Here is a 16,891-nt window from a genome sequence, read left to right as displayed (position 1 = left end):
TTTACCTGAGCTCTCAGAGTACACACTCAACATTTTGCTGTTACATTTTAAAGTGTCTGCCTTCTCAATATCCTGCTGCCATTTGCTGAAATATGCAAAAGAAGGTAGAAACTGGTATTGGTACAGAAAATGATTACTTCAACAGATGATCTGGAAAAGGGAAGTAAAGAAGACTTACTCTTGTGGTGGGATACGTGTGACATCAGTACAGTGTGTGCCTGTCCAAGCACAGTATGGGTCTCTTGCCAAAACACACTCGCCACAGTTGTTATGGAAACTGCAGTTTGCTACTGGCAGCTGCACAATACCAGAGTGTGACGACACAAATAACAAACCCTGTTTGTTGAGAGAGAGGGTTCAAAGTAAGAGAGTGAAATGAATGCTTTATGGAGCACAAAGGCAAGTAAAATGTGTAAATGTTTGTTCAAATACACCATTCAGAAGTTTGGGGTCAATACAATATTTTTCAAAAAAGAATTTCATCATTTTATTCAGCAAGGAAGCATTAAAATGATTAAAACTGACATTTTACAATGTCACAAAAAAAAACGAAGAAGCATAACTGTGTTCAACAGTTACTTTTTATGCACCGTTTCATAAGCATAAACAGTAACACTTTCTGTTAATTCATGTTCTTGAAATTGAAATGTTAAAAATGTATCAGTATATGTAGAAACTAAAATTAACCAAATTTAATAAATGCTGTAAAAGTATCGTTCATCGTTAGTTCATGATATTTAATGCATTAGCTAATTCTAACAAACTGAAAAGTGTTAGCACATAAAGTGTTTTGAATTGTAAAGTGTTACCGCATAAACACACACACCTTAGTTGAATCCAGCTCTATGTTTTGTACAGGTTGTTCCTCTGGGAACAGTTGGATCTCCTCAATGATGTGCATCACACCGACTACATTCACAGCCTTTTGCAAACGTCCATCATCTGACAAATCACAGAGCATAACATCAACAGCCATTTAGAAAAGAAACGAGATCACAGAAACTCAGACACTCAAAAACAAACAAAAAAAACACATACCAGTGCCAATGAACATCACATCGTAAGCTTCATGGAGGCCTTGCACGTGGTGCACAGCAATTTGTGTGTAGTGCACAGAGTGTGTGAAGAGCACAGGCTGACTTTTGACAGGACTGTCCATCAGAAAGTGGTCTTTCACAAAGTTCAGTACCTTATCTGGCATATCAAGGGATGAGTCTATTCCAAGATGCCTTGAAGCATTAGTAATACACTGCAGAAAGGACAAAAAAAATCTTCACAAAAAGCTTAATGGAAACTCAAAGATGCTCCACTTATATAGAACTGGTAAAGTGTATATGTGGGAGTGTGTGTCATCTTACCATTCCAGGTCGTGGTTCAGGTACAGAGTGAGTGTGTGTGTACCATTGCTGTGTCTCTCGGTTCACTTCTTTGTAACGGCCATTAAACGCTTTTTCTACTTGATCCATGCCGAACACACACACTGCTGAACTGCCTGCCAGACCTTTACTCCTACAAAACATATAGCAACAAATTACCAATGCTACAATCAGTTTCTAGTATGATTAATGAAAAACATCCTCTCCCTTCAAGCTTATCTTCCTTTGCCACTCTACATTTTTTGCTCACCACTGAGAAGTGAAGATTGCATAGAGGAGTGTGTTTTTCTTGCGTTGGGCTGGAAGCACATACACATCCTGTATGATGTTGAAAGGAAAGCCATCGTCCGGTAGCGAACACAAGAGTTGAGCTTTCAGAAATGTGGTCCATTTCTTCTGCAGGACTCTCTCCCCACCTTGATCCTCCTGAGGTCACACACACAAACAAATGATTAACACTTTCAAACCAACATATAGACTCAATAATTCACAATACTTAGAAAGACCGGTAGGGGGCATCATAACTCCACAAAAAACCCTGTTGCTGTACATAACGTGGTACTAAACTATTAAAAACAACCCCTGTACAAACGTGGTAAAAAACCCTGTTGCTGTACATATATAATTCTCCAGGTACTAAAGACTAAAGAGTTCACAGTCTCCTGTGATTCACCTTGTTCATCAGCTACCTAATTCACAAACTCTCAAGTAACACACATATTACAACAACTACTTAAGATTTCACATTACAATTCACCTATTACAACATATCTTTCACCAAAAGTCTACCCTAAATTAAAACAAGATTTTCAACCAGCTTTGAATTGTTACAATGTCTGTATTATTATTTATTTGTCACCAAAAGTCTATCCTAAAGTAAATTAAGCTAGTTGAATTATGTATTTTCTAAAACAAAGCTTTTTAATTATAGGTTAACACTATCCAATAGTTGACAAAAAAAGAGCCAGAGCAAGTCTTTACATTTTAATAGAAGACTATTAAGACTTTATAATGTAATGTGCAGTAATGGATTTTGCATAATCACACCAGGAAATATTTTGATTTTTTTGTTGACCTTTAGAGCTAAAGCAGAATGAGGAATCTTTAGAAGATAAGAATATGCTAAGTGCATGGTGATATTGGAAATATTGGCATTTGTGTATGTGCGTGTCAGTACGTGTTCTTTCTCAGGTTTATGCTGACTTTATCAACAGTGTGTGAACTGCTTAAATAATCCATCTTACCTTACACACACGTGCGATCCTGGACACTATGGTGTTATCAAAGAAGTCAAACTCTTTCCCCATTTCGCTGAAGAAAAAGTAGATCTGATCATCACTCCTCTCGCTGTCTGAATCTGTAATATGAGCAGAACCTACAAACGCTGGGTCTAACGGACCGCACCAAACACACACGCACACACACACACATACAGAAATAAAAACACTTTCAAAAACATATTCCAGAAAACAAAATTGTATAACTGTTTATTTAACCTCAGTATCAGTCAGCAATAATTAGTTTTCAACATGCGTGAGAAAGCAGGGTTCTGTAATCATCGATGTTGGCATTTATTTTTAGATATTTATCTCCTAAGACGTCCCTTGTGAGGAAGTGTGTGTTTGTATATATTTACCCTGGAGCCAGTTGAGAGAGTTCTCCGTTTTGAGAGGGGTGCCAGAACCTAGACTCCTATATATGGTGGGTTCATTTCCCTGGAAGTTACTGACAGTAGCAGTGTACAGTTCCCCATCTGTAACACAACAAAACATACAAGTGCTTATTAACACTAAATTACCATTTTCATCCAACTTAATGATGTTTATATATGAAGTTCAAACGAAATGATTGCATTGTTTTTGCATGAGTATACTCACCCAGTGTAATAGCTGTAGATCTGTATTCTGGATTAAATGGACAGCGTCCACGTCCGTCCTCCATAATGTGTTCCCCCTTTTCATCTCTTTCCAGAGAGAAACTTGAAATGTTCTACAGAATTTCCAGAAAAACACAGAGGAACAGTTAGAACAAATGACACCAGATACATTTATACAAATGGGTCATTGATATTTTATAGTAGTATTACTATAAAATATATAGTATTTTGACACTATAGTATTTTGATCAAAAATACATACAATTTTTTTATTTATATATATATATATAATGACTTGAATACATCTAATTAATTTATTATTAAGTAGATTGTCATATTTTATCTAGACAATCTATCTATTGATAACCTTTTTATCTATTCTTATTTAGAACAAAACTGCTTATTAAAATTTGAGGAAAAATGCAAAATAAAAGTCATGTCTTCTAACCAAAAAATGGGGGAAAAAAACAAAATGATAAATTATATATAAAAAAAAAAAAGGTCAAAAAGTCTTATAAAATATTAGATAATTTGTTTTAATTTTACCTTTATATTATTATTTTGACTTGATACTAACATGACAAAAGTTTCATAAAACCATATGAAGCCAACATGAATACAAAGACTAACCTTCTAAGAACTTAATCATCATAACATCATAAAGAGAAAAAAATGTCTCACGATGTAAGCACAGATGGGACTGAAGGCATACGTTCCACACACATACAGGTGTGTGCTGTTCAGACGCAGTAAAATCTTGATGTAGTTGAAACAATCAGTCTGAAACACATAAGAGACAGATTATTTTTTAGTTTTTACGTTGTTGATATATTGTTTCACATTTACATTAACGATCCCCACATACCTGGGGGTCCTTTCCCTTGAAAATACACTCGTCCCTCTTACTTTCAGGAGTGCTCCATGTGAGCTGCAAAAGATACAAAACAATGGTGAGTAACATCAAAATGCACACCTACACACTACTACAAACATTCTCGCGTGCACTTACAGTTTTCTGCAGATACGTCACACTGATGTTATCCAGGCTGAGAGAGAATATGTTCTCCCTGGCTCCCACGTAGATCTTGTTTTCATCCGGACTCAGCAGAAGGGTTGAATAGTTATACACACCATCCACAGAGAACTCTCTCACTGATCGTCCTTCTGCATCTGAACACACACACACACACACACATTACTTTAAATACGCAGCTTAAATTCACTTCATAAAAAGAACAAAAAAGCTTGTTATCTGACAAAGCTTTAGATTTCACCCATATATACTCAACTTACAGGCTAAATTCTTACAGTACATTCAAAATTCATCCTGCATTCCTCACATGGGATGCACCTTCAAAACTACAAAAACCTGGCACTCAAACCAACCCGTTGAAAATTACGTCAGTTTGCATGTCCAGAAGGTTTTCCTGGCAGGGCACAGAGGTCACTAACATCAGTGTTTACTCATATAAAACCCTTTACAAGCCGTTTTGTTCTAAGTACAACTATTACATTTGCATTTTCAACCTCAAATGATTAATGAGCATGGCTATTACTCTGATACAGTACACCAGCCAGGGTTTGCAAATGGTTCTAATAGCTCTTGTAAATGTTTACAATCAAGGATTAAACTCTCCTGTGTGTTTGGCTAAGATGAGTGAATGCAACATTTGGAACAGTCTCGTAATGGGTCTTTTGGGAATAAGAAACATCATGGCAGTTCAAGTAGCCCTAAAATTGAGCTAAATTATTTCAGATGAGTAGGAGTCTGAGGGAATCTGGGCCAGCAGAGCTTCTTCTACAGAATGCAGTGCTCACTACTGCTTTTGTGATCATAATGGCACATAATGTGTTTTTATATTTATTTCTGAAGGATCATGTGACACCGAGGACTGAAGTAACAGCTGCTGAAAATTCAGCTTTACCATCACAAAAATAAATTCACTAAAAAAAACAACCATACTAAACCTTATTAATAAACAAAATAATTTATATATCTATCTCTATAATACTTTAACTCTGATCAAAACAACATGGAATAACCACCTGATACCATCACCGTATCATGCTACCATAGCACCAGTGTGAATGAACTTAACCCCCACTAGCTCTAGGTGTAACTATTACATTACTAAGTGAGTGAATTAGCTATTACTAATTGTGAATAGCTTTAAATAAGAAAGCATCTGTAAAATAATGAATATTCGATTCTTGCACTCACTGTATGTGAAACTGATGCGTGCTGTGACATCATCTTCACTCGCCACAGTTGCTTGTAAGACTCCAGCCAAAAAAATCCATATGGTCCAAAGCAAGAGCCAGGCAGAGTTTGTGGTTTCCATGGATACTTTCCATTGGTCTTTACATTTGGTTGCCATGGTTTCTGCTTTGCAGCTAAAGATGGTTATATTCCAGGTATCTTTGGTATTCAAATGTTATGTTTACACCCCGTCGTTGATTCTTACTGGGATTCTTAAGGTCACTGAGACCTTTCCATATTTCAGTTATGTCCTCAAAGAAGTCAAAGGTGAAGAAATATCAGATCCTTGTGGGCAAACACACACATTCCTCCTTTTAGGGACTATCTGCTTAGCAAACTCCAATTAGACGGCCTGGAATCAGCAGAGGGAGACACTTAGTCACATCATCAGACAGAAACTAACACACTGAATGATGCAGCTTCCCTGCGAAGGAATAATAAGATCATTTAATTTCACAAAAATTGTTACAAACACTCACAGCTGAGCTGATCCAAAAGACATGTGAAGTCTGAATTAAAGAAATTAAGTGGGTGTTTTTCAGTTCAAAAGAGACTGATCTCTACATCCACAACACATGCTTCAGTGCTTTTCTGGGAAAGAGGTTGAATCTCATGTCCTCCTCTGCATGACATTATCCAAACAGAATTTGGAAATGCACTCCTCCCTTTTGGCCTGATCAGCTTTTAAGGTTGGTATGTCCTGAAAACAGGAAGGCTGTGTAGTCTCTGTAGCCTTAAACACAACACACAAATAAAATAACAAAATGCCATACTGATTACGCTCATGTTCTCAGTTTCTATTTATCTGTAATATTTGTATTATTTATTTATTTTGCTTTCCTTTTGGAGAAAATTGGATCAGCATTCAAATCCAATTCCAAATAGACTGACATAAAATAAACTGTTAGATAGATCAGGTGACTATTTTGTCTTGAGCAAACCATAAAATAACATTTTAACAATTTAGATAATTAAATAGTCAAAGTTAAGTCATGAAAAAAAATATACAAATATAGATGTATTCATCTACAATATAGACAAAATAATGGATAGATGTTTCAACTACAAGAACAAGTTGTACACAAACACACATGCAGCCTGCAGACAGAACTGTCCTGTGCTCCTGTTAAGACTCAAGAGTCAGAACTGGAAGTCAGGCACTTCTAAATGATTAAAGACTGAGGTAAAAATAAAACATGTTGCTCACACTTACATGAACTACAGCTACAGCCACCCAATCACATGCACCAAAAGTTCCCCTACACAATATATATAGTTTTTGCCAATTACTGATATGTTATTAATATGCCAATTAATCCTCCATTTATGTTGAAATCACCTGATTTAGTGCATAATATCAAAAGATGATGACATGAAAGGGTGATTAATAATATGACCTCTCAACCTGAGGATTTTGTAGGTTATACATAAGATTACAATTAATTCAAAATGTGATGTAATTCTTTTTAACAGAATTAAACATTATGCTGTGTGAACAAATCTCAACTAAATCTTTCTCAGCAGACTCTTCTCATTGTCACCAAAAATGCGATGCATTGCATCGTAAACTACTAGAGAAGCCGTAGATACAGAAGTCAAACTTGTTATCTTTCACTTCAAAAAGATCTCTGATATATGCAATAAAATTTACAGGCTGTCTATTTCCCCTAAAACACTTTTATTATACTAACTGGAAAAGGGCAGTACAACATTGGTCTGGTTACTTTTACTACTTCCATTTGAATGGCAAGTCCCTAGGGCAAAAAGTTCAATAAAGGCATCTTTATCAATTAGTTCTACTGAAAATCCTGAAGGTCATCTACAAGTAAAAACAACAGAAATTGCACACTGGCACAAGCAGCAACAGTCTGGTGCTCATGTTCTCAGACTGTTAAAAGCAAAGGATCTTTTCATGTCCTGAGGAGTGACATGGTGAGAACAGTCTTCCTCTGACAAAGTAATAAGCCAAATGGTGAGAGGTTTTCATTTGCTGACTCCCAACTGACCCAAAACAGAAGAAGAACTCACACTATCTTTACTAAATAATATAAACATCAAACGGTTCTGTGATAGGACATACAAGGTATTCATTGTCTAGCCCTCATAGCCTTTTATCCAAAAGGCTGATGCAGTTCTAAACAGAGCAGAGTTTAAGTAAACAATAAGGGACTGCTTTCATGTGCTCTCTTCAGTTACCCAACCAGAGACGAACTACAGTTGTTCCGGTTTTTTTAATAAACACTTAGTTGTCAGTCTTTGATTGAAAACATTTGAAAGATTTCCTCAGTTTTTATTACTTTGTTATAAATCAGTAACTAAAATCATCTTTTGTAGAAAAAAAAATGTTTTGATCACTATTTTCAATAAAATTGTTATCTCAAGTGTTAATCATTATCAAGCCTCCCTTATACTACACTCCAAGGTCACATGGTCTGAAGCAAAAACAAAAAGTCCAGCTGACATAATCAGGGAGGATATTATCGGTTTACAGAATCCACTCATAATTAAAATAATTAATATCAATTAGTAATGTTAAAGAATGCACTCCTGATGAAAAAAAGGAAACACTTAACAGAATTAGTTCTGCAAACATGGGATAAATACATTTCATGATCAAATGCTCTTCAAATATCAGTAGCCAATCAAATATAATGTTTGTGTTTTTTTCCATTGTGTAGATGCTTTCATTTGCCTGACATCATCACAGTGGATGTGATCAAGATTCAGTATCAAAAATGATAACTCCATTTCATTTTTCATGAGGGTCTGTTTTAAGCACTATTCCACTTTAACAGAATATGTTATATAAAGTGACAGCCCTAATTTGACAAAACATTGTTTGTTATCAAGAGAATTGTTTAACTGTATATATAGTGGTCACATTTGCTGTAAACTGCCACTGTCCTCGTTTTGCTGAAGATCTACCTCACTTGAATCAAATTAAAAGCAACGTCTATGCCAAAGATCTAAAATGAACGCAATAAAATTAGGATACGTTTCATTCACAGCTTTTATCAGTGCTCTATTCTTGCACAGTTCGTCCTACTTCCAACGTTTATTCTTCCCTCACACATATGTCGAGTTTTACTTTGCGGTGACTGTATGAGAGCACATATGCACAATCCAGCACCACCTTGTTTATTTGAGCCCATTTCCACCCACCTACTCAACCACCCACTACTACCACTACAAACACACCATATATACAGTCTGGATCCTAGTGCACGTTTAGTACCAAAGCACTTATGTTAAACGAAAATGAATAATTGACTTCAAAAAGTGATGTTTTGCAACAGGTGACAGCATTCAACAGAAAAACGTGGTCAGTGCTACATCTTCTACGAACAATACGGAGTCCTCGATCGCACCTCTTGGTCAACACACTGCCCCTTTAACTTATTGTTTATATAGGCTACGCAACTTACCACTAAAGCGCTTAAAGCCATCACACCGCTCTCCGAAGAGACTGCCAGCTGATGCGAGCCGTAAATGAGCTTTCAGATTTTTATTCCAGCATGGTTCCTCTCAGTCCCGGTTAACTGTGTAAAATTCAGCCGCTGATTTCTTCGCTCATGGATCTACCGCTGAGACTGAAACTCGACCCTCCTCCAACCATTCACTGGAGCCACACCTCTTAACACACTCACATCAAACTAGAGGTACTCTCTTTATCCTGAGGTCTGGCAGAGAAACACTATGTTTTATTCATAGTCACAGTTGTACCCAATGTGGAAACTACAGTCAGAATTGCTCAGTTGGTAAATAAGACCCAAAAGTTTTTTTTTTCTTTTTTCTTTTTTTTTTCTGGCAAGCAATTTTGGGGGACAAAAAATGATAATCCAAGAAGAATAAAAACATATTTCCTTATAGCAGCCCCTACCAAGTATAGAGTACATGTACAGTAAATGAACATAGTTTCCAGAAGGCCAACAATTCACTAAAAATGATTTTATTTTTATTTTTTATAAATCTTATAAATATTAGAATCTTATAAAGTATTCTAATCTGTTGAGATAGTGAATTGGTGGGGTTTTGTTAAATGTGAGCCAAAATCATCACAATTAAAAGAACCAAAGACTTAAACTACTTCAGTCTGTGTGCACTGAATTTATTTAATACACGAGTTTCACAATTTTAGTTGAATTACTGAAATAAATGAACTTTTCCATGACATTCTAATTCATTGAGATTGTAAAATATATATATATATATATATATATATATATATATATATATATATATATATATATATATATATATATATATACACACACACACATATCTATATCTATATATACCTACATGCAGTATATCTATATCTATCTATCTATCTATCTATCTATATATATATATATATATATATATATATATACATATTGTACTTTAACTAAAACATTGCATAATTGGTCATCATTGTTACCTTGAAAACAAGTGTTTTTAAGTAGGCTACCTTAAATGTAACTATACCAACATATGTAAGTCTTTGTTTGTTTGCTGTTGCTTTTATCTAAAAAGGGTTTAATAGTTTAAAAATAGTGCAGCCAACCAGACGATATTTGAGGTTTCTGGTTTTCTTGGACTCCCAAAGTTAGGTAGTCATTTAAATTGAAGAGAATAATTCCCAGTGTAGCACTCAAAGGAAATTACAGGGGATTAGAGGTAGATCAGCAGCAAGGGCCAGAGCTGAGCTCAGGCATCCATGAAATCTCTAGTAAAGTACGGCAGACTGCATCAAATGCAGTTTAATACTTCTAATGAGCAGTTGTGCTCTTAGTCAGGAGTTGGTTATCAAAAGGATTTTTTCCAACCTCGGGTGGTACAGTCTTTTTCATCGTCTTTTGACTGGTAATGGCATTCTTTTGATTCATTCACTCTGTTATTGTGTCCTGATTGAGATTCAAAGTTAGTATGTTGCTTTGTTCACCTGGTATTCATTCACCAACTGCACCCTGTTTGTGCAGAAATAACAGAATGCATGCCATGAAGAACTTATGTAAATACAAAAAGTGTTTCATCTATAATGAGGAAGAACCAGAGAGAAAGGTTCTGGAATGCTTCTATGTCATGCTGTACTGTCTTATTTGTACAGGCGTAAGCTCAGCGTCTGCCCTTGTCTCCTAGGAAACCAGCAACTGTTCGGTCTACTCCACAATTGAACAAATGAGAAATGAGAGCCCCGAGTCATGTGCACAATGCGCTTTCACTCGGTGGACTATACCAACTTCGTCTACAATTTTAGGTTTTCTACCTAAAGGTAAACCGCTGGTCTTACTCAACATTTTTCTTATGCTTTTATTACCTGAAGATTATATTTTATCATGGTGAGTCGTGTGTCACAGCTGTGTGTTCCTAAATTCATAAATATAATGTGGTTTCAAAATGACTACTGCAGTAGGGAGTACTGTGTAATTTCACATAAATCTCTGAAACATTTGTTTCTTTGGAAGACATACAAATGCACAGCTAGATAGATGACTTATGATGGTCCATCAAATGTGGTTTGGTGTATGAAACATTGATAGACTGAGAGACCAAATGCATTCAGCAGAAAGAGCAGACAACCGAAATAGTCTAGACTTGCAACTAAAGCACTCTTTTGGGGTACCGGAGATATTAAAGAGAAAGACAGTGTCTCTCTCAAGATATTTCTGGTATCCCTAATGGACTGGCTGACGATGCTGAACCCAAATCCTCCTTTTCTTATTCTTTTATTCCTCTCTCTCTTGCATATACACACCGAGTCACATGTGTTTGATTCAGCAAGCCGTCATATCCTCCTCTTCAAATTCAAATGAAATCAAAACATCCAAGAGTCACCAAATTGTTAATGCTTCTAGGATTCGAGCCAGTTCAGAGTGTTGCTGCTGGGCAGTTCTGCCCTCAGTGCATGGCGGGAACAGTCTGATGAGTTGTGGCAAGAGAGAGGGATATCTTGTGTAAACACAGTGGTTGCATTCCCAGGCTCGGAGACTTGACTGGTGATTAAGAACTGACGTTAGTCAGAGTGACCGGCAGTCCATATAACAGGACTAGCCACAATCTGCCTAGAGCAAGGATAACAATCTGCCTAGAGCTGCCTCCAGGAATCCAGAAAAGTACTATTTGCATCAGGGGCGGAGTGAATTGGGGGCCCCAGGCAAATATAGGAATGGGGCCACAACACATTTACTGCAACTAGAGCTTACTGCACAATGGTGCCACAATGTTTCTTCTAATTTTTTATGTACATGTTAAAATAGGATTCCTTCATTAACATTTACATTTAATCTTACAGCAATTGATTAACCTCACAACTGAACCTTTTTTCAAGAATCATTCAGGAAAATTTTTGCATACAAAAACTGCATTTGCATTATTTCTACCAGTAGGAGGTGCTTTTGGAACGTAAGAAATATAGTGGTTTCCCCGATAAAAAACAACAACAACAATGAAAAAACAACAAGTTTACCAGCGTAAGCCTACATTTAATTTTAGTCATTTTAACTTAGGGCTGTCAATCAATTAAAACATTTAATCGTGAAAACGTTGAGTTAACTTGGACGCAACTTAATATAGTTGAAATCTAAATGTACCTTAAATAGTTCCCTCGGTTTCAGACAAGGCTTTTAGTCTCAGCCAATATCTTTCAGCTGATAATCTGGGACTTTTTTTTTAATACTCTAATCAACATGAAAAAACTGAATGCAATATATGTTTAAAAACCATCTTAACAGGGTTCTGTTGTCAGACAACTTGGAAGCTGAAACGCGACCCCATGTTTCTCCCTTCCGTGCATATGAAATAGATAAAAAAATCCCGATTTATATATAATTGTTTTCGCTGAATCTTTAATATCTCACATAAGAAAAGACACTAGCTGTGCTATGTCAGAAATTAGCAAGATCTCTGCAAAACAAGCGGACGCAGAGAGAGGTGGTGCGGCGGGGGGGCTCGTGCAGCAGTTTCAGATGCACATTTGCTACAAGCAGGATACACAAGAAGCACGTTCAACTCGGAAACGCAGACCGTTGTCGTGGGTAACAAACATCGTAAACAGCAACCGTTCATCCGCGCGCTTATTGCATCTCCTAGAAATTTGGGGGCCCCTGTTTTGAGGGCCCAAGGCAGTCACCTACCTTTGCCTTTAAGTTGATTTTTTTTCTGTATCCAACAACAACAGACAACAAGCAAAAAAAAAGAAAAAATCACATTTCTGCCAATAATTTAGTTTTTAGCCAATATCTTTTTCTGTTTTTCACTGAAAAAAAAGAAAATCTTACAGGGTGGCTTGGAAGCTTGTTTCTGCCAATAAAAAAAAAAATCATAAACTCAATATCTCAGAAAAAAAAATGAAATGCAATACCTACTCAAAAAAAACAGGGGGGGTTCTGACTTTGTGTTTGCAATTGCAAGTTCATATTCATCTTAGAAATGTGGGTTGTGAGAAAAGTTGCAACTAACTTCTTTTTTTTTTTATCCTATCGCAGAAACAAGCTTCAATAGGTTTGGAACAACATTAGGGTGACATTAGGGTCAGTAAATAATGACAGAATTTTCATTTTTGGATGAACTGTCCCTTTAAATGTTTACATTAGAGTGTAATGGATATATCAGGAATGGGCAATTGACTTGTATGCAATGAGTAGTACATATTTTTATACATATGTCAATAAATTGAGAAAGGAAGTAGATTATATTAACAGTTTCATAGCAGTTTGGTCTTAAGCAAAGTTTTTATCAAAATGAAACTTGACAGTAATGTCCTTCATTGAGTCTATGTGGGTCAGTTGCATTCTTGAAACAATAAAACAAGGAAAACAGACTAACAGATGACGACCTGACCCTTCTTAGGCAGCCAACTCTCAGAAATAATGAGCTGTCATAACAGTTGTGTTAGTTTGTGACCTGTACACAAAAAATAAATTGGCATTTCAGAGTAACAAAAATGCTGTAATGTCATCATTACTAGGAATGCAACTCTAAATCCAAGTATCTGCTTATTTTCTGTTAAGAGGATACTTTTTGGGTCGTTCAGGCTTATTTGCAAGACATATTTGAATGAGAACTGAATGAGAATGGACAGTGCTCTGGGGACCGTTACCTCATCTCTCAGAGCAACAAAACAGGAATCAAGTGAGTGAAACCGTGAAAGAAAAAGGGAAAGGCGGTGGGAGACTGTGAGAAGAAGAGAAGGACAGAAACTAAGAGCAGGATGTTCAAAGTCAATGCCCTGACCTTTCTTGAGCGGCTCAACAAACTGATTCCAATTTCTCTGTCAGTAACAGGTTAGTTTTAAACAAGTCTTAACTGTATAACTGCACATCTTGACAGGATAAAAAAAATCTCTCCGGATCTCCCAAATGAAAGTAGCACTGACCCTAATAAAAGACCAGTCAGGACATGAAGTGCCGTTTTAGACCTCACTTCTCATCATTAGTTCCACTCAGTATGCCCAGGCCTGAAACTAATGAGGGTCTTGTCCTAAAACACTAGGCCAACTCTGCATGATGGGAACTGGGCTAATACAGACCTGTCAACCTAGCACTGAATGCCACTCCATTCACTTTGTACGCAGGGGGTGGAGTGTCGCCGAATGTGGGAGAGTACATGTACTCCATGTGTTGTGTGTGTATATGTTCTTTTTATGATTCACTCAGCACTGAATTGCAGCCAGAATTTCTCAAGCTAATCTCTCCCACTGGATCTATACACACCCCGCTGTGGGTGTGGATACACACCCATAGAAGGAGAAAGGCTTCTTTCACACATTCAGATGCCAAGAGCTGAAATAATGTTCTGGCTTACTGCACAGTAACCACCTGTTGATGTATGTATGTGTTTGTGCACATGTATACAAATACATATAAGTGAGATGTATATTATAATTCCTGCATTCAGGAGACATTCTGAATCATAACGATTTCTCCTTCCAGGTGCATCCCGATGGGATGGGAATACTCAAGCCTAATAAAATTTACACAGGGTCAAGCACACACACAAACACTCAGTCTTCCAGCTTGGAGATCCTACTGGTCACAGATGTTGAGGGGACATGATGCAATGGAAAGAAACAGATCTCCATCTCAGTTCAGATCAGCACTGACCCTGAGCAATAACTTAATGGAAATCCAGCAGGCAGAAAAAAAAACATGTCAGTTAAACACATTATACCCTAATAATTTTTGAACAAATTATAATATGAAATGTTACGAAACACTATACAAATAATCTTGTATTGAATATAAATATTTGATATAACAATGCATGCTTAATTGTTTAACACCATACAAAACATTTACAGAAAACAATCTTGTATGATAAGCTAAATGTTTGATATACAGATGAGAAACCTTTAACTCAGTTACTTGTGACCTTTTCCACAAGCACATGATCAACAATCATTAATGCACTTTTTATTCTTCCACTAAACCCATACTTTGTACTGTTTTACTGTCACACCTAAATCCCTGTCGAAGCATGTAATTTGGCCAATAATGGCCAACTTTGGAACCCTGTTTTACAGGACTTTACACTTGCTGTACTGATACAGCATTTTTTTACATGAGTCCTTTACCACCACCTGTGAATATGGGAATAATTGGAGAGTCAACATGCAAATTGACCATGATGCCATGCCAGGGTTACACAACAGAACCCCCACATGCCAAGCACCCTTCTTTTAGCAACAATAACTGTATTCTCCAGGAGGTCCCCCATCCAGGTAATGATCATCAGGCTCAACCCTGCTTAGCTTCAGTGGAAAAACATGGGAGAGGTGCAGAGTGATAGCTTTTTAAATTTACTTTCAATAAACCATTGTAATTTCGCGTAAACCACTCAGATTTTGTCATCGACTGACCTCAAGAATTAATTCACTATACAGTAGATAATGACAGCGCGACCTCTTCTGTTAGTGCAAGAAACTACCAAGCTTACGCTAGAGATGCGTAAATAAGTCTAGTGAAACAATAGCGTCCTCTAACGTCCGTTATTTGAATAAGTCCTCTGTTTTTTTTTTTAATTTTTTTTTATATAAATTACCCAAAACAAAAGCGCACGTTGAACACTGGCACAGAATAAACATAACGCTTTAACTTTAATGTTTATGAATTTTGTGCTTTGAAACGCATTTCATTTCATTCGATCAATTTCCTCACATTCTGTCGATTTTCTTAAATAAATATAACCGTCCGCGTTGCCAATATTTTCAATCAGATGAGGGTACAGGCAGATATTTTGTGGCCAGGAGCTCCATCATTTACTTGTGACAGCGAGGAGGAGCCCGGGCTGTTTATTCGTTCACGTCATTCTTTCTCTCATTCCCTTCTTCCTTCCTTCCTTCCTGCCGAACACAGAGAACCAGACCAGCAACAATTCAAACTAGAAAGCGACATTCAAATCTTCCAAAGTGTTTTCTACGTATACAACCGATTTTTGGAGCGTGGTAAGTTCGACAACGGTCCTTTCATTATTGCCATAGAAACATAGCCCACTGTCTATCCCAGCGAAACTCACCGATTTCTGCCTAACTGGCCTCAACAATAATGTGCACTCTGAACTGGATGCTGATATTTACATTTCCGCTTTTCATCTGACATCTACATTACGATTTGCGCTCGTGTTTCCGAGAGAGCGATTCAGTATGTGGGTCATGTTAGAGCCAAAATGTCGCCTTTTCTTTTTACTTCCACGTTCTCTCATGGCACAAACAGATGGCGTCGGGAGGGGAATGGAGGGAGTGAAAAAGAGCCGCATAAACGAATAGAGCAGGCCACGCTCGCCGTCAGTAACGTTAAGCCTAGCGCACTGTATGACCGGAGCAAAACTTAAGACAGGCCCATCCTCATGCAGTCTGGATTCAAGTTTCCCTCTCTTAAGTTTGTTTTTCCAACTCTTTACATTTCGATGGGATGTGGCTGTTGATGCTGAAGAATGTTGGCTAAGTTTAAAGCTGTAGCTAGCTGGCTAGTGAATTGGGATTTGTTGTAGTGTAGGGTAACGTTACTCGTTGTCATATTTAAGATGAAAGAGTGAGAGGTTATGGTTTTCTTTATGATCACTGTGAATGTTTGTAAACATCTCGGACCGCAGGTCAGGTGCATCATCGTTACACATTATCTTCAGATGCGCGCTGAAAGAGTATCAGCATCAGTTTCAACTTTTACCGTCTGGGTGACAGTTTAGGCATCAAGTGTTCACACTCACCTTGCATGAAGCACGATGGTTAAATCTGACTTTTGAAGACGACTTTGTCCAAATATTCGCTGGTTTATATGAATATGAAGTGAATAGTTATGTTTAGTGATGCACCGATATGGTGGTTTTAAAATTATCGGCAAAGGCCAATAACTACACCTGCTACTTAAGGCCCACTCATACAAAGAACGGTTACTATAAAGA

General features: G+C 37.0%; 1 protein-coding gene across 6 annotated transcripts in view; it reads right to left on the bottom strand.

The window, feature by feature from the left end:
* The window catches only part of sema4bb (sema domain, immunoglobulin domain (Ig), transmembrane domain (TM) and short cytoplasmic domain, (semaphorin) 4Bb), a 19,402-nt gene extending 2,511 nt beyond the window's left edge, over positions 1-16,891 (bottom strand). For 2 of the 6 annotated variants that reach the window (XR_006155175.1, XM_042727598.1), the window contains exons 1-14: positions 8,938-9,146; positions 5,474-5,864; positions 4,262-4,422; positions 4,118-4,180; positions 3,934-4,032; positions 3,254-3,365; positions 3,013-3,129; positions 2,621-2,766; positions 1,627-1,802; positions 1,359-1,509; positions 1,039-1,249; positions 827-942; positions 179-336; positions 6-85 (exon numbers count right to left, since the gene is read on the bottom strand). Coding sequence is in view for 5 of the 6 variants with exons in the window: in XM_042727598.1 (XP_042583532.1) it covers positions 6-85; positions 179-336; positions 827-942; positions 1,039-1,249; positions 1,359-1,509; positions 1,627-1,802; positions 2,621-2,766; positions 3,013-3,129; positions 3,254-3,365; positions 3,934-4,032; positions 4,118-4,180; positions 4,262-4,422; positions 5,474-5,630 (1,747 nt within the window). In the remaining variant the exon portion in view is untranslated. Of the gene's footprint in view, positions 1-5; positions 86-178; positions 337-826; positions 943-1,038; positions 1,250-1,358; positions 1,510-1,626; positions 1,803-2,620; positions 2,767-3,012; positions 3,130-3,253; positions 3,366-3,933; positions 4,033-4,117; positions 4,181-4,261; positions 4,423-4,545; positions 5,123-5,473; positions 5,937-5,991; positions 6,246-8,937; positions 9,147-16,696 lie in introns of those variants that run through there. The other 4 variants (XM_042727599.1, XM_042727602.1, XM_042727601.1 and 1 more) reach the window with 4 other exon arrangements.

The sequence above is a fragment of the Cyprinus carpio genome, chromosome B7, assembly GCF_018340385.1.
Source record: "Cyprinus carpio isolate SPL01 chromosome B7, ASM1834038v1, whole genome shotgun sequence".
NCBI classification, from domain to species: Eukaryota; Metazoa; Chordata; class Actinopteri; order Cypriniformes; family Cyprinidae; genus Cyprinus; species Cyprinus carpio.
Note: the sequence above shows the minus strand (reverse complement) of the source record. Positions and strands in the feature narration are given on the sequence as shown.